The sequence below is a fragment of the Ipomoea triloba genome, chromosome 8 (genome assembly GCF_003576645.1).
Source record: "Ipomoea triloba cultivar NCNSP0323 chromosome 8, ASM357664v1".
NCBI lineage: Eukaryota > Viridiplantae > Streptophyta > Magnoliopsida > Solanales > Convolvulaceae > Ipomoea > Ipomoea triloba.
The window spans coordinates 41,758-69,257 of record NC_044923.1 but is presented as its reverse complement, the minus strand read 5'-3'; the positions used below and the strand labels follow the sequence as shown (position 1 = coordinate 69,257).

General features: G+C 33.9%; 3 protein-coding genes and 1 pseudogene across 3 annotated transcripts; 2 read left to right on the top strand and 2 right to left on the bottom strand.

The window, feature by feature from the left end:
• The first annotated feature begins 425 nt into the window (after positions 1 to 425).
• On the top strand, positions 426 to 5,672 carry LOC116027289 (plastidic ATP/ADP-transporter-like). The gene is made up of 5 exons (XM_031268817.1): positions 426 to 1,550; positions 2,355 to 2,609; positions 2,860 to 3,003; positions 4,339 to 4,686; positions 4,952 to 5,672. Exons 1-5 carry the CDS (start codon positions 765 to 767, stop codon positions 5,309 to 5,311), a joined length of 1,893 nt encoding a protein of 630 aa, XP_031124677.1. The 5' UTR covers positions 426 to 764; the 3' UTR covers positions 5,312 to 5,672.
• Positions 5,673 to 7,145: 1,473 nt separating this feature from the next.
• On the top strand, positions 7,146 to 9,745 carry LOC116026711 (root phototropism protein 3-like). Its single transcript, XM_031268078.1, has 2 exons — positions 7,146 to 7,994; positions 8,906 to 9,745. Exons 1-2 carry the CDS (start codon positions 7,212 to 7,214, stop codon positions 9,542 to 9,544), a joined length of 1,422 nt encoding a protein of 473 aa, XP_031123938.1. The 5' UTR covers positions 7,146 to 7,211; the 3' UTR covers positions 9,545 to 9,745.
• Positions 9,746 to 10,849: 1,104 nt separating this feature from the next.
• LOC116027519 (putative 3,4-dihydroxy-2-butanone kinase) lies at positions 10,850 to 17,265 on the bottom strand. The gene is made up of 8 exons (XM_031269223.1): positions 16,852 to 17,265; positions 12,702 to 12,845; positions 12,571 to 12,614; positions 11,949 to 12,032; positions 11,777 to 11,850; positions 11,589 to 11,701; positions 11,369 to 11,464; positions 10,850 to 11,207 (listed from the first exon to the last, which is right to left on the bottom strand). The coding sequence occupies exons 1-8, from the start codon at positions 17,263 to 17,265 to the stop codon at positions 11,091 to 11,093; spliced, it is 1,086 nt and encodes a 361-aa protein (XP_031125083.1). The 3' UTR covers positions 10,850 to 11,090.
• Positions 17,266 to 21,290: 4,025 nt separating this feature from the next.
• Positions 21,291 to 26,379, bottom strand: LOC116027829 (annotated as a pseudogene).
• Positions 26,380 to 27,500: the final 1,121 nt, after the last annotated feature.

Genomic DNA, 27,500 nt, shown 5'->3' with positions numbered 1-27,500 from the left:
AACAATGTACAGTATGTACCCGTTGTTTTTATCTGGGTCGGGGCTTGCCTCGCTCCCTCGAGAAATACACATTTACATTTCCTCAAAAAAAAAAAAAAAAAATGCAATTTCTTCAGTCAAACTTGAAAGCCAAATGAAATATTGAAATGTATTATGTATAGTGTTGTTTCGTGTTCTCCACTCAGCCTTTCGGCTGCGTATGGACTTACAATTGCGGAGCTACAAAACGAGAACACGTCTCGTCCCGTCCCGTAGCGAAAAATATCTTTCATTGACGGAAAAAAATAAGGGGCAATCTTGGAACAACACCGTATTCTTTCACATGATTCTCTTGCACTTTTAGATCCTCCTGTCACTGTCAGTATGTGGCTTTGCCAACTCCCCTTCCCTCACCAAAGTATCTTCGTTGCTGATTAATCCTAGTTTATTATGCAAAAACTCAGAGCTCAATTATCTATTTATTTTTTGTATACCGATGGGGTTTCTGTTACTATTAGCATTAGGCAGGCAATCTCTACTGATTAAGGATTTTCCAATGAAATTATTAAGCCTTTTTCTTACCATTTAAATATTTAGTTCTTTTTAAATATATATATAAATTTACATAGATTCTTGTATTTCATCATCATTCCTCTCTTCTTCCTCAAATCCCAATCCCCAACCTTATCTCTCTCCTCTTCCTCTCATGCTCGCCTCATAAAGATCACATCTTTGGGATTTTAAAGGGATTCGTAGAGATAGAGAGATAAGAGGGAGAGTGGGAAATGGAAGCTGTTCTGCAGACCAGAGGGCTTCTGTCTCTACCTTCAAAGCCCAAACTTAAAGCTTTTTACCCACAACCTCAGGGAGGCTTAAGGCATAGGCTCAATGGCTTAAATGCTTTGAAACCCAAACCCCTTGATGCCTTTTCTCTATCTGTCAATGGCTTTCAGAAATTTCACGGCTTTGTTACCAAGCCTTCTTCATTGGTTGCCCAAAAGAACCCAACTTTCCCTATCTGCAGAGCTGAGGCTGCTGCAGCGGCTGATGGGCAACCGGTTTTTGGAGGAGAGCAGGAGTCATTGTCACCTAAGTTTTTGGGTATTGAGCTTACGACCCTTAAGAAAATAATACCTCTTGGAATGATGTTCTTTTGTATCCTGTTCAATTACACAATTCTTAGGGATACTAAGGATGTGTTGGTGGTCACAGCAAAAGGATCGAGTGCTGAGATTATTCCTTTCTTGAAAACTTGGGTGAATTTGCCTATGGCTATTGGGTTCATGCTGTTATACACAAAGTTGGCTAATGTGTTGTCAAAGCAGGCTCTTTTTTATACCGTTATTCTTCCCTTTATTGCTTTCTTTGGGGCCTTTGGGTTTGTTTTCTATCCCCTTAGCAATTATATCCACCCAACAGCTCTTGCTGACAAGCTTCTCAACTTACTTGGTCCAAGGTTCCTTGGGCCAATTGCAATTCTGAGGATCTGGAGTTTCTGCTTGTTTTATGTCATGGCCGAGCTTTGGGGTAGTGTGGTGATCTCAGTTTTGTTTTGGGGGTTTGCTAATCAGGTAATGTTTTCCCTTTTCTGTACTAGTGTAGTTTTCTTAGTCATATGGCTATTATGCTTTAATAATTTAATCGCTACTCTGTTTTTAGGCCAAATATCTGGAGTATATGAAGTCCTTTGTTTATTGATATTTGATGTTATCTATGATATTCTGTTTTTGTGAAATAGAAACGATTTAAAGCTGCTCAAAATTCTTGTGTGGTTTTATCCTGTTGTTAGATTCTAATCTTAATCACTGGAATAGAGCAGTGTGGTGGGTTCTGTAACCATATATTAACAGAGGAATTTTATTGTTTTTGCATAGTTGGAATAACTTGATACTCATCAATTGCTAAGATGTGTAACTCCGCATTTAACTTTCTCATTTTGGTCCAATCTACTTATGAGTCTAGAAACAAAGAACTTATGGTGGTTTAGCAACAGGGATCAAATTGAGATACATAGGGTGGATAGGTGTGTGCAAATTTTTGTGTGTGTGGTGGTGGTGGGGGGGGGGGGGAATTTACTGCTTCCATCTGCATCTTGATGATTGATGGCTTTATAGTGAATATTTACTCGTGATGCTATAATGGTGATGAGAAGTACGGATCTCACTACTATATGGTTCACTGCTTTACATCCTTATCAATGTATGTATTAAATAGTCAATGCACATTACTATTGTTTCAAATACTTATTACTATAGTCCCAGAATTTTTGGGGGTTATTCTTTTTAAGCATTGGAACTTGTTCCTGCCTGTTCTTCAGTGACATGCAAACAATTATCTAACTGCCTATTAACCATTTTGGATGCTTTTTGTTACAGATTACCACAGTTGAGGAGGCAAAAAAATTCTATCCTTTGTTTGGACTGGGGGCAAATGTTGCTCTTGTTTTCTCTGGACGCACAGTGAAATACTTTTCTAATCTGAGGAAAACTTTGGGTCCTGGAGTTGATGGTTGGGCCATCTCCTTGAAAGCAATGATGACCATTGTTGTTCTGATGGGCCTTGCTATATGTTCCTTGTATTGGTGGGTGAATACTAATGTTGATCTCCCAGCACGAAGTAAAAAGAAGAAGGTAATATACTGAAACTTTACCAGTGCTTATCTTCCTACATCTTAAGGACAAATTGGCAACTATACTAAACCAACTCTTACTTGTCCTGTAATTCTATAATTTTGAAATGAAAAATGCTAATGCCTTTACTTATAGAAGCCAACTGCAATTTCTTTGCACTCATCATTCACGGTTGACCTAAGAACATGTCCTGTGGATCAATTTGTTTGCTGTTGGTACTTTACTGAGTGTAGCTTCTATATTTTTGCAGGAGAAACCTAAGATGGGAACAATGGAGAGCTTGAAGTTCTTGGTCTCTTCAAGATATATCAGGGATCTTGCTACATTGGTTGTAGCCTATGGCATTAGCATCAACCTTGTAGAGGTTACATGGAAGTCCAAGCTAAAAGCTCAGGTAAATTATTATTATTATTCATTCATATTTTTTTCTACTTATATAAATTATTTATTCATATTCTAATATTCTTTTTTACTAATGTGCATATANGGGGGGGGGGGGGGGGGGGGGGGGGGGGGGGGGGGGGGGGGGGGGGGGGGGGGGGGGGGGGGGGGGGGGGGGGGGGGGGGGGGGGGGGGGGGGGGGGGGGGGGGGGGGGGGGGGGGGGGGGGGGGGGGGGGGGGGGGGGGGGGGGGGAATTTACTGCTTCCATCTGCATCTTGATGATTGATGGCTTTATAGTGAATATTTACTCGTGATGCTATAATGGTGATGAGAAGTACGGATCTCACTACTATATGGTTCACTGCTTTACATCCTTATCAATGTATGTATATAATAGTCAATGCACATTACTATTGTTTCAAATACTTATTACTATAGTCCCAGAATTTTTGGGGGTTATTCTTTTTAAGCATTGGAACTTGTTCCTGCCTGTTCTTCAGTGACATGCAAACAATTATCTAACTGCCTATTAACCATTTTGGATGCTTTTTGTTACAGATTACCACAGTTGAGGAGGCAAAAAAATTCTATCCTTTGTTTGGACTGGGGGCAAATGTTGCTCTTGTTTTCTCTGGACGCACAGTGAAATACTTTTCTAATCTGAGGAAAACTTTGGGTCCTGGAGTTGATGGTTGGGCCATCTCCTTGAAAGCAATGATGACCATTGTTGTTCTGATGGGCCTTGCTATATGTTCCTTGTATTGGTGGGTGAATACTAATGTTGATCTCCCAGCACGAAGTAAAAAGAAGAAGGTAATATACTGAAACTTTACCAGTGCTTATCTTCCTACATCTTAAGGACAAATTGGCAACTATACTAAACCAACTCTTACTTGTCCTGTAATTCTATAATTTTGAAATGAAAAATGCTAATGCCTTTACTTATAGAAGCCAACTGCAATTTCTTTGCACTCATCATTCACGGTTGACCTAAGAACATGTCCTGTGGATCAATTTGTTTGCTGTTGGTACTTTACTGAGTGTAGCTTCTATATTTTTGCAGGAGAAACCTAAGATGGGAACAATGGAGAGCTTGAAGTTCTTGGTCTCTTCAAGATATATCAGGGATCTTGCTACATTGGTTGTAGCCTATGGCATTAGCATCAACCTTGTAGAGGTTACATGGAAGTCCAAGCTAAAAGCTCAGGTAAATTATTATTATTATTCATTCATATTTTTTTCTACTTATATAAATTATTTATTCATATTCTAATATTCTTTTTTACTAATGTGCATATATACTATTTCTGACAAAAGTGATCTATCTTTCTCATGCATATGTTGCAGTTCCCAAGCCCAAATGAGTATTCGTCATTCATGGGTGATTTCTCAACTGCTACTGGGATTGCAACCTTCACAATGATGCTGCTAAGTCAATGGATCTTTAAAAAGTATGGCTGGGGAGTTGCAGCAAAGATAACGCCAACAGTTTTGCTTCTAACTGGAGCTGGTTTCTTCTCCCTCATTTTGTTTGGTGACCCACTAGCACCTTCTCTTGCAAAGTTTGGGATGACCCCTCTCTTGGCAGCTGTCTTTGTGGGTGCATTGCAGAACATTTTCAGTAAGAGTGCGAAATACAGCTTGTTTGATCCTTGCAAGGAAATGGCGTACATTCCTTTAGATGAAGACACCAAGGTATGGCTATTCTATTATGCTTTTGAAATTCTTTCTAGGATGTATAAGTTTGTGTCTGGGGGTGTCCTGTTTTAGGTGCAGATTTCATATTTCATCCTAGCTTACATGATAAGAAAATGTGAAATATCAACTGTTTAACATGTTTTAGTCCGATAGTTCTGTTAATCAAAAGAACCTTACAATTTATAACTTTGATTACTAGCTACCAACCATCTTTTTTTGTGTTGAACTGAATGTTTGTGGTGGGATTTGTTTGGTGGATCAGGTTAAGGGAAAGGCAGCAATTGATGTTGTGTGCAACCCATTGGGAAAGTCAGGGGGTGCTTTGATACAGCAGTTCATGATTTTAAGTTTTGGTTCTCTTGCTAACTCAACTCCCTACCTCGGAGGTATTCTATTGGTGATTGTTCTTGCATGGTTGGCAGCAGCAAGATCGTTGGATGGGCAGTTCAGTGCCTTAAGGCAAGAAGAAGAGCTGGAGAAGGAGATGGAGCGATCAGCTGTGAAGATCCCTGTTGTGTCTCAAGATGGAGGAGATGGAAATGGTTGTCTATACCCCCCCACGCCCACAGGAGGCGACTCGGCTAGCGCTTCCTCTGAGCCCTCCTCTCAGCGCCAGGTATGAGTGGAGGAACAATGTAAAGATGAAAAGGCTAGCTATTATATCTCAAGTGTTAGGTGTAGCCATTGACGCTGGCTGGCTGGCTGGCTAGTAGAAATAAAACATGAATACAGATGGCTTTTGCCCTTTTACTGATTAGTAGCAATTGGTTGTGCTGGTGGGTGGGCTGGCTGGCTTTGAATCATAGTTGCAGAATTATTGTATTTAATTTGTTGTAGTTGCATACATACATACTGCCTCAACTCAAGAAATGCAGGAGGTTGCGTTTCGATGACCTATAAATAAATTAGATGCACATAGTATGTTAACTATAAACACGTATATAATATATTAATTGTAATAGATACATAATTTGTAATTTGAATGTTGTTTTAGAGCAGGGTTCAGAATGCAAACAAAGTAAACCCGATCCATAGTATAACGGTTGGAATTTATGGGTTGTTAAAAGTTTGAGTTTTTGATTAGTTTTAAGGTAGGGAGGTAAACATATATCACATTTTTAGCAGGCCAGTATGGTTCTGTGGCATTAAGTTGCTTGCTACAATATAATAATGGGGGTCCATTTACTCTGCAAAAATCCAAATCTGGGCAGGCAGGCAGGCACGCGAGCTTAAAAAATGATACAGAAAGAAAAAAGAGAAATCATCATTCTATTCTGCAGCCAGCTAAAAACCAACAAAACGTAATGGGACAGATCGAGATGGATTAAGAAGGCAGTACAGTGCACATATGTAATGTTGTCTCTCTCACGTCTCGCCCCTCTCATCTATCTTTCCTTCAGTACAGTTCCTGCAGCACACACACATATAGTTTCATCCATTCATTCTTGACCACCCACCCAGGCAGGCCACCACCTACATACTGCATGCATGTCGACAAATTTCTTATCTCTTTCCCGCCCCCCCATCACAGTTAACAACTAGCTGGCTACCTTAATAATCCCAAACAATTACAACCTACTATAAATTTGTTTTTAATTTCATAAAAGACAAAGCTTGCTGCTATACATATATATACCACTGCATATATATAGTCTATAGTATATGCATGCACATATATATATCTATATATACACTACGTACATACTACTCAGGGTTCGAGTTTTCTGATTTTTTGTTTAGTGATATCAAAATTAATTACATTATTGGTCCTGGAGCCATTTATGAATTGAAGTATATCTTAATTTAAAGAGTATATATATTATATTGATTGTCTAAACTCAAAACCTATATAATTTATATATATATATATATATATATATATTCGGGAGAGAAGAAGACAAGCAATATTAATGCAATATTCCTTTGCTATGGAGTGGACAGTGGCATATTTATATAATATATTCTGTGTTGAATGGAGGACAAAACTCATAATAGCATGAGATGCAGAGTAACATATATAGAAAGGGACTTCCATCAATATATTCATTATCTACAATATTCACACTACTACAAAACTTAATTAGCTACATTTCTTTTTACACATCCGCGATTTCTGAAGTGCCGTGTAACGGTGTAAGTAATTGTCGTGGTAAATAATTACTTTCTACCCCGGTCCGCAATGTATGTTACCTATATACGGCCATTAAAAAACTGCCGTATAATCATAAACATGCACGCCCGCCGAATAAGAAGGACTAAAACTCTAATACAGATTACAGAATATATTACTACTTAATTTATTACCATTATATACTTTGATAAAGTGACATTGAATCTCTAAGCAATTGATTAATAATAATAACAAAAATTAAATTTCCAAGGACATTGTCGTCATTTTAAGGACTAAGTTAACCTTCCATACTCCAAAGATAGTAGTACAGAGTATATATAAATAAAGAGATAAGTGAATGAGTAGAATTAGGTGTCCGTCAAAATTAAATTAAAAGATTGAAGAATTGAAGATGGCGACCGCGTTGCCGGAATCCGGCACATTCTCAAGCTGCAAGCCGATGGGTGAATGTTGGTTTGACGACGCATGCATTCTTGACATGGACTATTTCGTGAAGACCCTTTCGGGCATCAAAGCCAAGGGTGTCCGCCCGGAGCTCATCGGCTCAATAATAACTCACTACGCTTCAAAATGGCTCCCGGATCTAACCGGCGGCGGCAGCGAGGAGAGCATCGGCCACCTAATTATTAAGTTTGAAGAGTCGGAGTCGTCGTCGACGTCAGTAGCAGAAAGCGTGACGGCATCGTGGATGAAGAAAAGGTTTTTGGTGGAGACTCTAATCGGCATTCTCCCGCCGGAGAAAGATTCCATCCCTTGTAACTTCCTGTTGAGGCTACTACGTATCGGTAACATGGTGGGAGTGGAGGCGGCATACCGAGCGGAGCTGGAGAAGCGGATTTCGTGGCAGCTGGAGCAGGCAACGCTAAGAGACCTAATGATACCGTCGTTTAGCCACACGTGCGGGACAGTGCTGGACGTCGAGCTTGTTCTCAGGCTGGTTAAGAGATTTGTGACGACCATAGAAGATCAGGCGGCGGCGGCCAGATGTAGTGGACCAACATCTCTAAATCTAAATCTAATCAAGGTGGCTAAGCTTGTGGATAATTACCTTGCGGAAGCCGCCGTTGACTCCAATTTGACCATGTCTCACTTTATTGCACTTGCTGCGGCCATCCCAGCCCATGCTCGACCTACGGATGATGCTCTGTATCGATCAATTGATACCTACCTCAAAGTAAGGATATATAATATACGGAGTAATATAATATATGCATGCAATTAAGTCTACTTTAATTTAATTTCTTCTTACTATTATTATCATTATGATTTATTTTTATTTTTAGCTCTGATTTTTTTTTCCGCCCCGACCCATTAAACGTTATGTTTGTCTATTTGTTGGTTTTAAGAGTGCTTAGAGCAACCTCATTAGCTATGTTTTTTTTTAAAAAAAAAAATTTTTTGGTAGGTCAAAACATCTACCTCATCATCCACTATTTCACTCAATTAAAAATTCTTATCCCATTAATTTTAAGTTTTTTTTTTTCTCGGTTTTTTTGACCCACCATTTTACTCTATTATATTCTAATTATTTCTTTATTTATTATCATTATAAAAATTATAATTACAATTATTATTTTATTATATTTAAATTAAGCATATCAAAATTAAAATAAATTTATAATTATAAATAAATGTTTTAATAGCCAAAGACTTTGTGGTGTGGTGACACTTGATTGCACTCCCACATGGGGGTGAGTTCGAGTCTCGGTATAGGTGATATTGTTGGCTCTTTGTGCTTTATTTGGTTGAGATTGAAAAAAGTAGCTATGAACAAAAAATTGTGTGTTGTTTTTGCTCAAACGGGAAACGAGATATTTTATTCCTACCATAACCTAGTGCAATTATGCCCGTGTATGCGTATGTGGGGCTTTTGGTTTAACTATATTTGGGAGTAGTGGTCAATTCAAATTCAAGATTCTTATTGAAGAAAAGTGAAAAAAAAAAGAAGAAGCAGTATAATGCAATTTGATCTCCTAGCTAGCTCGATCGCGCTGATAAATAGATGCATGGATTGAGGTTATATATATATATATGTGCAATAATGTTTGGTGCATGCGATGCGGGCATATATATATATATATGCAGGCTCATCCAGGAGTGTCCAAGGAGGAAAGAAAGGGGGTGTGCAAATTAATTGATAGCCGAAAGCTTTCAGCAGAGGCATCCATCCACGCAGCTCAAAACGAGCGTTTGCCGGTGCGAGCCGTAATCCAAGTCCTTCTGTCGGAACAAACCAAGCTGAGCAAGCAGCTGATGCGGCAGCTGGACTGGAGCGGATCCTTCATCAGCGCTGGCGCTAGCGCTAGCGGGGGGGCACGAAGCCCAAATAACCCCCCGCTGCAGCAGGATCCGCGCTGCATGTCAAAGCGGGATATGAATACAATTAACATTCAACACCTGGAAATCAAGAAGCTCAAGGACGAGGTTCTGAGGCTGCAAACTCAGTGCATCAACATGCACGCACAAATTGAGAAGCTACTTGAGAGCAGCAGGAAAAGAGGTTATGGTTTCTTTAGCAGCTGGAAGAAAATTGGACAGCTTAACAAGGGGATAATAATTACTACTAGTAGTAGTAAGTTGGGATCCGAAGTTGATCAGGCAGAAGGCGGCGGGGAGAATATTGCAATTGGCGGCTTCGGGAGACAAACTCCCATGCCCATGGATACCAAGGCTAGGCTTGTACGGGGTAGGACTTCCACCAAGTGGAGGAAATCTTTGTCTTAATTACATACCTCACCTACTTAGCTTACTACTATAAATCCCAACAATACTTTTTTTTTTTTTTTAAACATTTAACGCACCAAATCATATATTAGTTTCACCCAGTATTATTGTATGTATTGGTATTTCCAGTGTATACCTTGGCTTGTCTACGTGCTAGTCATTATTTTATACATTTAAAACACAACAACAAAATTAAATGCTTTTAATTTGTTTGTCGGGCGGGTGTTAAATTAGAGAATTATACACCTAGAGAATTTAACAGTACTACTGCAGGTTAATCTGTACTTTATGGAGAAGGAGAAGGGTGTGAATTAAATTGACTAGTGCATCCTTATTGTTCTTTTAGTCATTAATATGTCAGCCCCAAGGTTAGCGCCTTTCAGCTGCACCTAAAACTTCCTCTCCAAAAAAACGAACTTAAACATTACAAATTTAAGTGCATCGAGCTCATATGACATTAAAAATGCATATACTAAGGGCGACGGTGCCAAGTCGAAACCCCAAAGCAATCATTACCAAAAAAAAATATGGTTTAACTGGCAGAATTAAGTTAAAAATATATCATAAACTTCGAGTAATTTAAAGAACATAAAATTTTGGTAGAAATATAGGTCAATGAGATATGGAATAGGAAAACTTACAACGATGAGTTTGAATAGATTGGCCTCTTTCGGAGGAAGCGAAGCACCCATTGCTGAAGCTAGCAGGGAGGGAAGCTTTCGGGGGCAGCGAGAGAGAAGAGAGACTTGCGTACGGAGACTCAGAGAAGTGAGGTTGGGCTCAGAACCTCCACGAGGGTCCTGTTGTCATTTCCTAAGTTGAACTTTGGTCGTAAATGTTTCCTTTGAATTTTTTTTTTTTAAATATACAAATGGAAAAGAGCAATAATGCAATATAACTATAATAAGTCACTAGGTAAACAAGCTAAGATAGGCTGTGCGTCCAACAGGTGGGGATAGCCTAACCCTACATTCACCAATGTTTTTTGCCTTTTACAAATTTGGTTCAATCCTTTTACTATGAAAAAGTCATTTTCGAACAACGATTTTGACGACGTTTTCAATTCAACGTACATTAAAAAAAAAACTATAAAACATGTGTATATTGTATTTTGAATTTTTGTGTCTTATGTTATGACAGAAGATATACACACGGAAGTAAAGATATAGACGGACAACACAACTATAAAGTCCTAATACTCTCTTGATTTTCATGGCTTTCACAAATCTCTTTTCAATGTTAATTTCAAAAAAAAAAAAAAAAAAGAAAAAAAGAAAAAGAGGAGGAGATCCCCATCAAGTTCGCAGGAAACAAAGTAAATCACTACTACTCAAAAGGTAACGAAACCGGCATTCACCAAAGTGTCACAAAATTACGACATAAAGTACTCTGTATGGCATGTATAATGTAACCTTTCTCAACTTTGCACAAACAAGGACTGCAGAGGCGGAAAGAAAAGCTAATTAGTTACAGTATTTATGTTAATTCCAACAACAAAAATTAAGCCTGCTGGAAAAATATTTGTTATTTCTCTGTTTATGATGCCTCACACTTTCTCTACTATAGCCAAAATTGTTGCTCGGTACCATGCAGTTGCAGCCATTGCACCTGGGTCAGGGACTGATGCAAGAATATCAGCAGGAATGTATGTTGAACGACCAGCCTGCAACTCAAGGCATAAAATATTGTTTTGAAGCTAAAAGTTTCAAGTAAATAAATGCACTAGTCTATGGAACTTGGGGGGAGGGGAGGAAGTTTAATGAATGATGCAAATTTGCAAAATGGTTATAAGGATAAAAGGAAAAAGAAACATTTTACAGTCACCTGAGCTTGCATGTCCTTGGTTGACTCAGCTCCAGCCACTGCTGCATCAGCAAAAGCAATGAAAGCTTCAATGGAGTTATCCCCACCATTCAACCTCTATTCCAACAAATGGCATACATATATTAGGTTGCACAAAAGAGACAAAAAAAAAAAAAAAAAAAAAAGTAAGGCTGGGATACCATGGATGGGGTGGCATGATAAATTGAGAATTATGAATAACCTCTTTCAAAGTTGATGCAGCTAGAATAAGAGCATCTAACAACGTTCGATAACCTGCGCTAGCCCCCCCGTATTTACTTACAGCAGCAATGCCAGCTTCACGTGCAGCGAACCCTAATCCAATAGGACAGCTTAATAACTCAAGTCAACAGAAAACCTAGGAATTTGCTTAAATAGCAGTCTACTTACAGTGCACCGTGCAGCTTCTTGTCTGCCTCTTTGCCTTCAACTCTGCAAATGCTGCCTTGCATAATATGCTGTAACTGTCAAAAAATGATGCACTTATTCATATTCTATAGGAAAAACCATCATGTGAAAAAAAAAAAAAAAAACACATTTTCAAGTGGAGAATACATCCTACATGATACCACTTGTTCCTCCCATCACTCTTTTGACAGAAGATCCAATTTCATTAACAGTTTCTGCAGGGTCATTTAGTGGATAACTGGAAGGACAGAGCGATATTTGACGATAAGGCAAGCAACAAGCAAATGCTTACAAAGTACAAACTGCCAAAAAAAAGTTTTTCAAATCTATTCCAAATTGGGTGTTATAGACATACTACTGCACTCTACAATTCAGAAAGTTAATATAAAAAGCATATATCAATGCAATAAGGACATTGTTATATACAGAGCACTTTCTACAAAACAGATGTTAAAACTAATTCAAGTAATGAAATAAGTTACAAAATAACATGACCACTTATGGCTGCAAGCTGGACAAGCCTTAGGAGAAGAGAAACTTTGCATATACACATTAGAGTTGATGTGACAGCACAAATTCCCTCCATTAAAGAAGCTTGACAGAAAAAGTAAAATCCTTTCACCCACAAAATTTAATAAGAATCAAATTCGACACTTGTTGGAAAAAATTACCTTCAGTGAAGAAAAGAGGTGAAAACAGCTGGTTTTTATTGCTTTTGGTTGGGCTAGTTTAATTGGTGTCTGTGTGAGGGGTGGGGGGCTAAGACGAAAACTTACTACTTCTTCATGTCTTCAAGTATGGCCATTGCACCTCTATACATCTGCAGTTCCTCAACAATTAGCTTAGTACACAAAGCAATAAGATGTTAAGAATTTTGATGAAACAAAAAGAAAATGAAGTGGCATACATTTGATCCACAATCACCATCACCAACTTTACTGTCCAATTCATTCAAATAATCTCGAAGATTTACAACGGCACTTGCAGCTGCTTCAATAGCTGACTCAATGATATGACCATGAGGAGTCAGTTGTTGGGGCCGACTCAATGTCTATTGAAAGAAGAACAAGAAGTATCAATTCTCTTGAAGATATATATATTTAGCTAAGCTAACAGGCAGAGGCAGGAAATATCTTGAGCTATATCAAAGCCAAAGCATATACAATTTAATATTCTCTATACACACACCCATACACACATGAGTGCGTGCGTGCATATAGATTTTCTTATTGGTATAGTTTCATCCACTTGGTTGATAGTGAACAAAATGAATACTCCCTCTTTCCTAATTTATAAGTCCTATTGTGCCCAATTTATAAGTCCTATTGTGTTTTGCATGATTTTCAATGAAATAATAAGATGCCAATTTCTTTTCAATTTTTCACTTCTAAATATACATGAAGAGTAAAAGTAATACATTAAGCCGATAAGATTGGTAAAAATTCTAAAAGAAACAAACAGAAATATATGGGTACCTGGAATTGCTATAGTTCTCCTAGCATTATATTTAACATCCTCTGCAAGATGTATCCAGACAACATCCAATACCATCTCTAGCTTGGACATTGCATTTGAAATTAACAAATTTACAAATAGTTTCCTTAAAGAATATGCAGATGACCATTGTGATATGCCTCATTAATTGCATTCACATATTCTTTATCATCCTCAATAGTCCTCGTGCATAACATGCATGCATCTCTAAAAGAAGTATATTGCACTCCATCAACCAATTTGATAACTTCAAAGTTAGTCGGTCCCCAAACCAAGTTGAGTAGACACCTTAGGTAAAACAATTCACCACAATTTGGCGGCACATAGAAATTTCTGCCAATTGCTAAATTCCTTTGCCTAAAACGTCATTCTAGAATAAATTAGAATAAATTTTAAACAACAATTAACATTGAAATTATATTACACATTATTGAAAATTTCTTTGTATGTGACATTTTTAGTCTCACTCACAAATTGTCAATTATCCCCATAAATCAAAATTTTTAATTCCCTTGAATTACTTACTCTTGAAAGTGTTACGTATATTTAACCATTATTAAAGACAAGTTTTCTCAAAACTAAATCCACGTGCAATATAGAAAAAATGCTAAATATATTATAAAAATTATATGAATTTAATTCAAGAAAGTTTATACAATAATGCTAAATACAATATAAAAAATATGAATTTAATTCATATTATTTTTCAATTTATAAAAAAAAACTTAACCAATAAATAGAAATTATATATATATATATATGTGCGCGCGCGCGCATGCATAAATGCCATTTTATAATATTTAATTTAATAAACAAATATAACATTTAATATAACAAATTCTTGGCCCAAGCTTTATTTTGAATCCTCTATAGGTGTTGATATTGATATTTGTTTAATTTCTATCTGGTTTTTGTATATAGGAGCTAATTTTTATATATTCTTAATTCAGCAGGGCATTTAAGATACAACCTAAGATGCTTGATGAGAAATAGCTATAGCTATAGCAAAAATGAGATCAAATGCTAACTGGTAAGATACAAAATTAGTACTTAACTACTTATATGTATGAGAACACCTTTGTTTTATATGATCGACATCCTATTGCCCCATATAATTGTTTTTCTAGTTGTTCACTAATTCTAAATAATAATATTTGAATTATCATGTTTGATGTTGCCGATCGCGGGTGTTTGAATTGATGTTGGAATTTAGTTTGTTCACTAATTTTACACAGATAAGACATCTACTATACTAATAAGAGCCAAAGAGAGTTAGGCCTAAAATGGGTAGAAAAAATGGCGGTCAAATTATTAAATCAAATGAATGGTTCAGATGAATTATTTAATCAAATAGATGGTTAAGATAATTCAGATTAATATTACTAAACCCTAAACCCTTTTATGATTATCCGTTAAGTTTTCCGTTAAATATTCTCTTCTCCGTTAATATTCCGTTAACTTTTAACTCACCCATTAATTTCTATAGGAAAGGTCTTAGGTTCGAACCTCCTCTCAATCAAATTTAACATAATTAAGTTTCTCACTCTATTTTACTCTTATTAAATTAAATAAATTAGTAGCTACAACAAAAAATGATACATATGTATTTCTTCAATTTAGAATTATGTGTCTATAATACCTTTATTTGAAAAAGTTATTCATTATCAAAAAATTAAATTAAATAAGATCAGAGAAATAATTTTATTAGTTATATTGTCTTTATTTTCTCTCATGCAAAGATTCTTTACATTCAAATTTATCAATTGATATATTCATTACATTGTCCATTATCTTATTTTTACAATATTTTGTAATTAAATATCAAAGTTATAGTACAAAATAATGTTATATATTTATTTACCAAGTATTTTATTAATACTATGAAAAAATTTTTTAAAATAATTTGAAGCTAATTATATTAACTACTTGGGGATTGGTTGACAAAGAGGGTACTCAAATAATAACCCGACAAATTGAAGCGGAATCACTCTATTTTACTCTTATTGAATTAAATAACTTAGTAGTTACACCGAAAAATGATACATATGTATTTCTTTAACACCATGAAAAAAATAAAAAAGAATAGTTTGAAACCAATCATATTAACTACTTGGGGGATTTGTGGACAATGAAAGTACTCAAACAACCCATTACCCAGCAAATTGAAGCGAGAAACTACCTTTTAATATCTTTGGAATACATAATAGTTGAACTAAATCAACCCCAAGCGAGACTATCATTATTAATTATTTAATCTTTTTTTCTTAAACTAGGGATTTCTTTATCCACAATAACTCATTCAACAATAATGGTTGAGTTTATTACCGAAATGGTCTCTCGACTGTTGCGAAATTACCAATTTGGTCCTCGACAATTTTTCGTGCCCAATTTAGTCCCTCGACTTTGAAATTTTTAACCAATTTAGTCCTCCGTTTATTTTACTGTTAAATCGGGACCAAATTGGTAATTTTGCTATAGTCAATGGATCAAATTGGTAATTTTTCAATAGTCAAGAGTCCATTTCAGTGAAAAATTAGTTACCAATTTGGTCCTTGACTATTGAAAAATTACCAATTTAGTCCCTTGACTATAGCAAAATTACCAATTTGATCCCGATTTAACGGATGTTTAACTGTAAAATAAACGGAGGACCAAATTGGTTAAAAATTTCAAAGTCGAGGACCAAATTGGTAATTTTGCAATAATCGAGGGACCATTTCGGTAATAAACTCATAATGGTTGAACCAAATGAACCCCAAGTAGAACACCTAAGGGAAAGTCCATAGCTCCTATATCATAATCTCATTGCATGACGTTGTCATCTATGCTACCAACAATAACCGAATTGCAAATAACACACTACCAACAAAAAGGAAGAGAACAAATAATAAAGATGAAGACAATGACAATGTTACTCAAAAGAGAATTAAGAACACTTAGAAAAATTTAAATTAAAAGTAGTATTTATTTAGACTATCATTTTTAGACCAAATATTTAGACTATCAATTTTACAAGGTTGCAAACATTTATTTTAGTAATAATTATAATGAATTTTCTATATTATCTTGGATTCATATATATACTTTGAGATAAATATTTAAATAAAAAAATTCGACATTCAATTACCATATATAAACTTCTCCTATATAATCTTGCATTGATATACTTTCAAATATTTATTTAAATATAAACATTGGGCATTAACCCATTCGCGCAATGCGCGTATAAAACTAGTACATTAATAAGACTTATACATTACTGAAATGTGTTCTTCTACTTTGTTCACTAATTCTAAATAACAATAATAATAATAATATTATTATAAAATATCTAAACGCACAACTTATCTATACTATATATAAAAGCATTATCCTCCTCTAGAATTTTTTCGCCTAAATGTAGGGGTATTTTAGTAATATGGTAATTATAATAAGGGATAAGGGTCAAATAGACCCTCAAACTATATCTCATTGTGCAATTAGACCCTTCAACTACAAAAACCTCCAATTAGACCCTTCAACTTGTTATTTTAAGCAAATAAACCCTTGAACTTAATTATGACCTGTGATAGCAGGTTAAATAAAGCTCCGGCCACAAAATAAAAAACCGGCGCCGGTGAGGTCGCCGGCGCCGGTCGCGTCCGGCCGGAGGGGGCTGGTTGCCTCCTTCGGCCGTGGTTTCGGTCGCCATCTCCAGGAGACGGCGACCGATTTGGTCGCCATCTCCACTGGAGACGGCAACCGATTTGGTCGCCATCTCCACTGGAGACGGCAACCAACTGGTTGCCGTCTCCGGGAGAAGCGACCAAATCGGTCGCCATCTCCAGGAGACGGCAACCAGTTGGTCGCCGTCTCCTGGAGATGGCAACCAACTGGTCGCCGTCTACGGGAGAAGCGACCAAACCGGTCGCGATCTCCAGGAGACGGCAACCAGTTGGTCGCCGTCTCCTGGAGATGGCGACCGATTTGGTCGCCATTTCCACGGCCGGAGGAGGCAACCAGCCTCTTCCGGCCAGACGCGACCGGCGCCGGCGACCTTACCGGCGCCTTTTGTTGATTGTGTGGCCGGAGCTTTATTTAACCTACTATCACAGGTTATAATTAAGTTCAAGGGTTTATTTGCCTTAAAATAACAAGTTGAAGGGTCTAATTGGAGGTTTTTGTAGTTGAAGGGTCTAATTGCACATTGAGGTATAGTTTGAGGGCCTATTTGACCCTTATCCCTTATAATAATAATAATAATATTAAATATTAATAATATTAATTATTATTATAGAATAATATTAATGATAGAATAATATTAATTATAATTGGTTATAATAGGTTATTAGTAATTATGGTAATTATTATGATAGCATAATATTAATGAGATAAGAATGTGGTTTTGATTGTTACAATTTTTTGTAATATTTATCTAAATGTACTCATATTCTGGTTGAGATACAAAAATGATGAATGTTAATCATATTTATTATATTATACTAGTTTTTTCTACGCGCTTTGCGCGAAGACTTGTGCCCAATATTCAAACCAAATTAGTAAATCATTTTGAAATAAATATAATGCGTTTTTTTTGAGTTGTCGAAGTTTAATAGATATTCGAGTATAATTTTTGTTGTGTATGTATTTGAAATTAACACAAGAAATTCAAATTCATTGAGATGGATATATTCCACTATAATTTTAAGGGTACTCAACATTGTATTACAACTTTTTTGTCTTTGAAAATGAATAAAATTTGTTTAAATGTAGTCTTCTTCTAATTAGAGATATATACCTTATAAATTCATATTCTATGGATATAAATAATACTTGATTTCAAATATCTCAATTCAACAACTTTCACAGATTGATATCTAAAAATCATGTTTCAATTCAATTGCAAATACATTATGTTGTTGCTCATTTATAATATTAATATTTTTTTTCAAATAATAGTGTACATATATATATATATATATATATATATATATATATATATATATATATATATATATATATATATATATTATTTATTTATAATTGTAGAATTCATATTAATATTATTGAAGTAAGAATTATATAAATGATAAATTACTAAATATAACTATGGTAATATTTAATTAAAATCTAAATGAATTCAAACTTACCATTGAGGAATGTAAGAAAAAATATTGTGTGTGCATGTGCATGATAATTATAATGTGAAAAGATAACAGAAGTTATAACGGTAGGGACACTTTTGTCCAAAAAATTATGTAGTACAACATTTATAGCATAAGGTACAACAAAAATTAACGGAAAAAACGGACATAAACCAGGGGTATACCTGGATTGAAACTTATTATGTTTTTAGATATGCTAATAATATCTAATAATTGTAATTGGCAAGTCCCATGTAAAATTAAATCAAATATTTATTATATTTTATTTTCAAATCATTTCCAACCAATTCTCAAATGGTAATAACCTACTAACACGGATTGTTTGCTTACATAATATTATTTTATTAAATTAATTTGTTCATTAAATCGTAACAAATACTAGCATATTAATGTCACTTATACACGGTAATGTACGTGCAATAAAATTGATAATATTTATATATACAAGAAAATTGTCTTAAAAAAAATATATACACGAAGATCACGTCCATAAAGTCATCATTTATTAGTAGAAAATTAAATCAAGAATATGATATATTATTGGAATTGAAAATTAAATCAAGAATATAACATATTATTGGAATTGAAAATTACAAAATAATATCTATTAATTATAAATTAATTTGTTCATTAAATCGTAACAAATATTTTCAATCATATTATATTATATATATGCTATCAAAAAATACACGAATTACGAATTATGGCTGATATACAAAAATTACGAATGTCAATCATATATTATATATATGCTAATATATTACGAATATGTCAATAATAATAATAATAATAATAATAAGAATAATAATAATAATGATAATGATAATGATAATGATAATGATAATGATAATGATAATCATAGTAATAATCATAATAATAATAATGATAATGATAATAATAATGATAATAATAATAATAATAATAATAATAATAATAATAATAATAATAATACATTGTAACAGAGTCGAGTAGGATCAAACTTGGGTTTGCCTATCCTCTCTCTAAGGTTTTTCCAAGAATGGTGGTTGTCGTCTCTAAGTTTCCCACATGTATGCATATGTTTATTAGCACGTCTTCCGTGTGCAGAAACATGTATGCATATGCTTAAAGATGGGTCCTTTTTTTTTTTTGTTTTTAAATCATTTTTTATGTGATTTATTTTTGTATATACGTGATGATCTAGCATTGAATCAGTTACTCGAACTTTGATGAAATGGTGGAGAAATGGCTTAGCATTCAAGTTATTGTTTTTACTATTCAAAGAAAAACAAAAACAAACCAACAAAAAACAAAAAATATAAACATATGCATCGATTGAATTGGAGTTTGAGGAATTACCGGAATTAGAAATGGCGAAACGAGAACTTTTGTATCATTTTCTCCTGAAAATTGAAGTACACGCCCAAACACTTCAGCCCAAACAATTAAAAAAAATATTTAGCAAACAATATAAAAGGAAAATAAAAAATGATTCATAATTCAATGATTAATATTAATAATGTTAGCAGTAAAAATGAAAAATGAAAAAGGAAACAAAATCAACTTACGAGGAAAAATAGAAAACAGAACGAAATTAACTTACCAGGAAATGGACTAATAATAATAAGGTTACTAATAAAAAGGAAAATCCTAACAAAATTTCCATTTCGTGCTTTCCCGTCCAACCACTTCTGTCCAAACAATAGAAAATGAAAATTTATTGAGGAAATAATAGAAAAAGAAATTAAAAAATGGTCCATAATTTAATGATTAATACTAATAATATTAACAATAAAAAAGAAAAAATGAAAAAGAAAACATAATTTAATAGTCACACATAGAATAATTATAGAATAAAATCTCTATTCTATTTAGTCATACCTTATATAGCCTAAACTACTACACATCATTCCTGTCATTTCCTTTAATAATAACAATAATAATAATAATAATAATAATAATAATAATAATAATAATAATAATTTGGTTACCTTAATTACTTCACTTTCTATATTTTTGTAATATCGTATCAACCATTTGGACATATAATTAAAAATATTGAATCTGATCTATACTATATGTAAAAATAAAATCCTCCTACTTTATTTTCCCGCCCAAACTTTTGTAGTCAATTAATTAAATATTTTATTAGTCAAATAATTAATAAAGCTTATTTAGTAAGAAAATGTAAAATCGAAATAAACTAATATCTATTAATTGGTAATATATTGTTTTTATATTCACATATCAATACTATTAATAAAAGTAAAACCATCCCCTTCAACTTCCCCACACAAACTAATATTACTAATTAATTGGTAAAAAATTAATAAAATTTAATTGGTAACAAAATTTTATTTACCAAATTCTGAGAATAATTAAACCATTATAATTGTGAGAATAATGGAAACAAATTCTGCAATAATAAATATATAAGAAAATTCCTTGAAAATTATGAGTAATTTTATAAGAAAAAATAATTTACTAATTATTATTTACACAAATAATAATATTTCGAATACTTATCTATACTTCTATATCTATACTACTATTAATAAAAATAAAATCATCCTTTGTAAAATTTCCGCACAAACAATAGTAAAGATAAAATGGAAAAGAAAACTGATTTTACTAATTGATTGAAAATATAAAAAGATCCTAATAGAAAAAGAAACGGAAATTAGGCAAATTGGAAAAGTAAAAGGATATTACTAATTAAATGAAAATTGATTGAAAATTATTTAAAAACTTTAAAAAAAATAATTACACTTTCCTTTTGAAAACTTTAAGTTATTTAAACTTTAAAAAATTAGTTAAACATGAGTTGTTATATTTTTTATAATAATTACAATTAATTCGTTCAAATATGGAGGAGGAAGAAAAACTAAAAGCGATACGATGAAAATGAATATACTTATGTCACGTTTGGTTCGCGGAATAGGCTTGGAATGGAATAGCATCCCCAGTAATAGGCCTATTCCGCTGTTTGGTAAAACTTTCTATTCCCAGGAACATTTAACCTATTCTCCTTGCAAGGGGAATGGAGATTCCTAGGCCCCCTNGCTGATATACAAAAATTACGAATGTCAATCATATATTATATATATGCTAATATATTACGAATATGTCAATAATAATAATAATAATAATAATAAGAATAATAATAATAATGATAATGATAATGATAATGATAATGATAATGATAATGATAATCATAGTAATAATCATAATAATAATAATGATAATGATAATAATAATGATAATAATAATAATAATAATAATAATAATAATAATAATAATAATAATACATTGTAACAGAGTCGAGTAGGATCAAACTTGGGTTTGCCTATCCTCTCTCTAAGGTTTTTCCAAGAATGGTGGTTGTCGTCTCTAAGTTTCCCACATGTATGCATATGTTTATTAGCACGTCTTCCGTGTGCAGAAACATGTATGCATATGCTTAAAGATGGGTCCTTTTTTTTTTTTGTTTTTAAATCATTTTTTATGTGATTTATTTTTGTATATACGTGATGATCTAGCATTGAATCAGTTACTCGAACTTTGATGAAATGGTGGAGAAATGGCTTAGCATTCAAGTTATTGTTTTTACTATTCAAAGAAAAACAAAAACAAACCAACAAAAAACAAAAAATATAAACATATGCATCGATTGAATTGGAGTTTGAGGAATTACCGGAATTAGAAATGGCGAAACGAGAACTTTTGTATCATTTTCTCCTGAAAATTGAAGTACACGCCCAAACACTTCAGCCCAAACAATTAAAAAAAATATTTAGCAAACAATATAAAAGGAAAATAAAAAATGATTCATAATTCAATGATTAATATTAATAATGTTAGCAGTAAAAATGAAAAATGAAAAAGGAAACAAAATCAACTTACGAGGAAAAATAGAAAACAGAACGAAATTAACTTACCAGGAAATGGACTAATAATAATAAGGTTACTAATAAAAAGGAAAATCCTAACAAAATTTCCATTTCGTGCTTTCCCGTCCAACCACTTCTGTCCAAACAATAGAAAATGAAAATTTATTGAGGAAATAATAGAAAAAGAAATTAAAAAATGGTCCATAATTTAATGATTAATACTAATAATATTAACAATAAAAAAGAAAAAATGAAAAAGAAAACATAATTTAATAGTCACACATAGAATAATTATAGAATAAAATCTCTATTCTATTTAGTCATACCTTATATAGCCTAAACTACTACACATCATTCCTGTCATTTCCTTTAATAATAACAATAATAATAATAATAATAATAATAATAATAATAATAATAATAATAATTTGGTTACCTTAATTACTTCACTTTCTATATTTTTGTAATATCGTATCAACCATTTGGACATATAATTAAAAATATTGAATCTGATCTATACTATATGTAAAAATAAAATCCTCCTACTTTATTTTCCCGCCCAAACTTTTGTAGTCAATTAATTAAATATTTTATTAGTCAAATAATTAATAAAGCTTATTTAGTAAGAAAATGTAAAATCGAAATAAACTAATATCTATTAATTGGTAATATATTGTTTTTATATTCACATATCAATACTATTAATAAAAGTAAAACCATCCCCTTCAACTTCCCCACACAAACTAATATTACTAATTAATTGGTAAAAAATTAATAAAATTTAATTGGTAACAAAATTTTATTTACCAAATTCTGAGAATAATTAAACCATTATAATTGTGAGAATAATGGAAACAAATTCTGCAATAATAAATATATAAGAAAATTCCTTGAAAATTATGAGTAATTTTATAAGAAAAAATAATTTACTAATTATTATTTACACAAATAATAATATTTCGAATACTTATCTATACTTCTATATCTATACTACTATTAATAAAAATAAAATCATCCTTTGTAAAATTTCCGCACAAACAATAGTAAAGATAAAATGGAAAAGAAAACTGATTTTACTAATTGATTGAAAATATAAAAAGATCCTAATAGAAAAAGAAACGGAAATTAGGCAAATTGGAAAAGTAAAAGGATATTACTAATTAAATGAAAATTGATTGAAAATTATTTAAAAACTTTAAAAAAAATAATTACACTTTCCTTTTGAAAACTTTAAGTTATTTAAACTTTAAAAAATTAGTTAAACATGAGTTGTTATATTTTTTATAATAATTACAATTAATTCGTTCAAATATGGAGGAGGAAGAAAAACTAAAAGCGATACGATGAAAATGAATATACTTATGTCACGTTTGGTTCGCGGAATAGGCTTGGAATGGAATAGCATCCCCAGTAATAGGCCTATTCCGCTGTTTGGTAAAACTTTCTATTCCCAGGAACATTTAACCTATTCTCCTTGCAAGGGGAATGGAGATTCCTAGGCCCCCTAGGTATTAGGCTATTCCTGAGTCCTGAATAGCCTAATGTTGTTATTTCCAATTTTACCCTTGGCGCGAAAGATCTTGATGTCTTCAATAACTGATCGGTTCTTTGAAATGATAATTGATAGTGTGGATACTGATTCTCTTATCACCTGCTCTTCTTTGGATGTTGATATAGCCCTTAGTAATTGATCTAGAATGATGTCCTTCAGTAGAGAGTACTTCATTCCTGCTTTATCATTCAGAGTTTCATATATTTTTGTAAGGTCAGCTGCATGATCTTCCTGACAATTTCTTAGTTCCTCCATAAAACATAACTTTGAAATTATTTTCTCAAGTATTCCAACTTGCTCCATATTCGTATGTCCTTCCTTTGTGATCTTGTGGTGACTTTCTCCTTTCTTCCTCCCTGAAGAACTCCGCTGGCACTTTACCTGGTAGAAATGAGAATCACGCATAGACATAGACCCCCCTGTATAGCCATAAAATTCATGATCGTCTATTTGTAGCTCCCCTTGCCTTGCTGCTTCTTTTTTTTTGCCAAAAACATGTGCTTTCGTGCTTCTGATTCCTAATGCTGATAGCTTCTTGCTGGGAAATGAGCTGGAGAATCTTTTGGAATAGAAATCACTGGTTTTATTTTCTGCTCTCTCTCCATATGTCCAATGTCTATAAGCTTGAGACTTAGAGACTATGCTAGGCATGGATAAGGAGCAAACAGCTGTGTTTTCCTGATTCAGAAATAAAAAATGATATTATGAAAATTCTAATCTTCAAAAGGATGAGGGAAACTTTTTATGAACAAGCCATTTGTAAGCATGCTCTTTCTTTTTTTTTTTTTTTTGGGCTTCAACCAATTACCTTTGAAAAACATTCTTCAGTGTCACTGCTGTCGCTTAAATCTGGTGAAATTGGTGAGTCTGACTGGGATTCCATTAAGATATCTTTGAGACATCTGATACTTGATGTTGTAATAGTTTCTTCAGAATAATGTGTTCTGGATTGTTTAATAGCTTGTACGTGATTTTGGAATAAGTTGTTCAAGGCCTCTGCCTTGTCAACCATTTCCTCTGGTGGATCAAGTGGATGCACCTTCTCAAACTGCACTGATTCTCTGTTAATTTCAAAATAATTCAAATTGAATATATATTATGTAGGGAAACTAGAAGATCGACTGACCCCATATTCTCAATATTAAGAAGAAGTGTAACTTGACTGAGAAACTACAATCTAAAAGTCAAACATTAACATATATGTTTAAACAAATATAGCAGAGCATTGCTTGTGCTTTCTTCTATATTGTAGATAGCAGGCCTTACTTTGTAACCTTTACATGAAATGACGTTACATTTCAATGCACTCTATAATGCAATGAGGAAATAGTTTGTCATCACACATCAGAATTATTCATATATAGTTAGTTTTAATGCGCTATATATATTTCAATTGGTGCACAACAGTGTAGTGTTCATTTATGTATGCTGAAGACTTGTTCCATTTTTAGTGCAGTTTTCATTCATTTGTTGCCAAAGTTTTACAAATTTGTGCCTAATTCTAGACAGACTTGCTAATCATGTTGACAAGTGGTGAATTGAATGAAGATAATGGAGAGAATGTAGGATAGAAGTTTAAACAATAGCAATAGCAGCATTCCATTGGGATAAAATGTGGAACATACATCTAAACTGAATGGAATTCTGCAGTGAATTTGTTTACTTTATTTCCCTTTCTAGTTTCTCCAAATTAAACTGCATTCTATGTGGCCTTTTACTTTTCCTACCTACCTAGTTTACAGCTGTTGGAAGAGGAAGAACTTACAGGGCAGTAGTTGCTGATTCATCAGGAGGCAAGGTTGTTTCTGTGGCAGTGGCCTGTCTTGGCTTTTGAGGAGTCTCTCTGAAATCCATTATTTGATAGTACATTAACCAGGACTTGTATCTCTTTGCCATGTTTGCGATTGCCGCCACATCATCATCATGTAACTGATCTTTGTGTTGGGCAGGTGTGATGGAGAGACGACACAGGGTTTTGCAAAGTTGGGGAGCCAATTCCTTATGGATTAGGGTTGGGGAGAGAGTGAGAGCCTGAAGAAAATGGATTGCTACCTGCCACTCATCCTCCTGGAGCTTCCACAGTAGGGAGAGATAAAAGTATGAGCAGACAAGCAGTTGATGGTTTGGGATTCCTGCTGTGACTCCATGCTCATCTAGGGCGGCAGGGATTTGGAGCATCTTCTCAGAAGCATGAAGCCTGGAAATTTTTTCTTCTGGCCATTTAGCTTTATGGCTGCTTCAATAGTGTGTAAACCCCAGTAGAGATTGGAGAGGACTGAATGCTCCTCCTCATCTCCTTCTCCTCCATCGGGGGGGGATTTGAAGCTTGGAAGTGCATCTGGACTTGAAAACTTTACATGCCTTGTTGTCTGTGAGTAATGCATGCATATGGTGATTGATCAAAGTGACAAATAGGCGCACAGATTTTAGGTCTAATTTCTCATTATCATTCAAGAAACCCCCCCAAGGGGGAGGAGAAGAAGCGGAAGCCATTGAATTGAAGATCAGATGCCAAGGGAAGGTGAGGAATAGTACGTAGTTTAATTTGTGGCAGAGAAGAAGAAGAAGATACAGAAAATATAATATAATATAATATAATGGTGTAGTAGGTAGGTTGTGCTCGCTCGCTCGCTCGTGAGTGTAACGTTTGACGAGCCAACGTCTACTCTGAGGGCCCCTCAGGCCAAGCCTTAACCTCTACTGTACTCCATTTTGCTACAGACAAAAATATATATGGCCACCGGTTCCTCCAAAATAGGGAAATTATGATCCACAACAATACACCCGTCATATCATAGCCAGGTCAGGTCTCACACCCGGCCATGTCTCTTATCTTTCTAGCTTACCGCATGCAGCTTAAAGCTATATATGCATTTCTTTTGTGTCTGACTGGATGGGATAGATATGATAATAATGTTTTGGCAACACCATATATACATACAGTGCAGTGTCGCTGGCACTGGCATGCAATTAGACATTGCCAAGTAAAAAGTTGAATCTAGTCTGGTTAATAAGCATTACTGTCTTTGACAAAAAAAAAAAAAGAAAAAAAAGAAAAAAAGAAGCTAAGATAGCGATATGGATATGATGGTGGCCTGGAGGGCTGGAGGTAATTAAGCTAGATGTACTGTTTGCCCCTATTGCCATGCTTTCAAATAAGTACTAGTACTTAATTTAATTGCATGCCTGTTTAATTTGTCACATTATATTGGTGATTGGCTGATTGATATATTTACTTTCTAATAATGTCACTCACACTCGTCTTTGAGTAGGCAAATTATATTGTGCACCATGGTGCACAAAGCAATGTGCACCATGTACCTAAACGACGTCGTTTTGAGCATTGTAAACTAATCATCCATTTTTTTTTTGAAAATCACGTTTCCCGTTTCGGCCGGTCTGTATTTATGTTAATATTCTGTGTATTCCAAGCAATCATTTTGTGTATTCCAGGCAACCGTTCTGTGTATTATAGGCAACCGTTATGTGTATTCATGTTAGTAACACATGTTGTGATGTGTTTGTGCATTCGAATGTTTAGGAGGATGAGTTCTGTGTATTTTGTGTAAATATTCTGTGTATTCATGTTATTAACACAAGTTGTGATGTGTTTGTGCATTCGAATGTTAGGAGGATGAGTTCTCTGT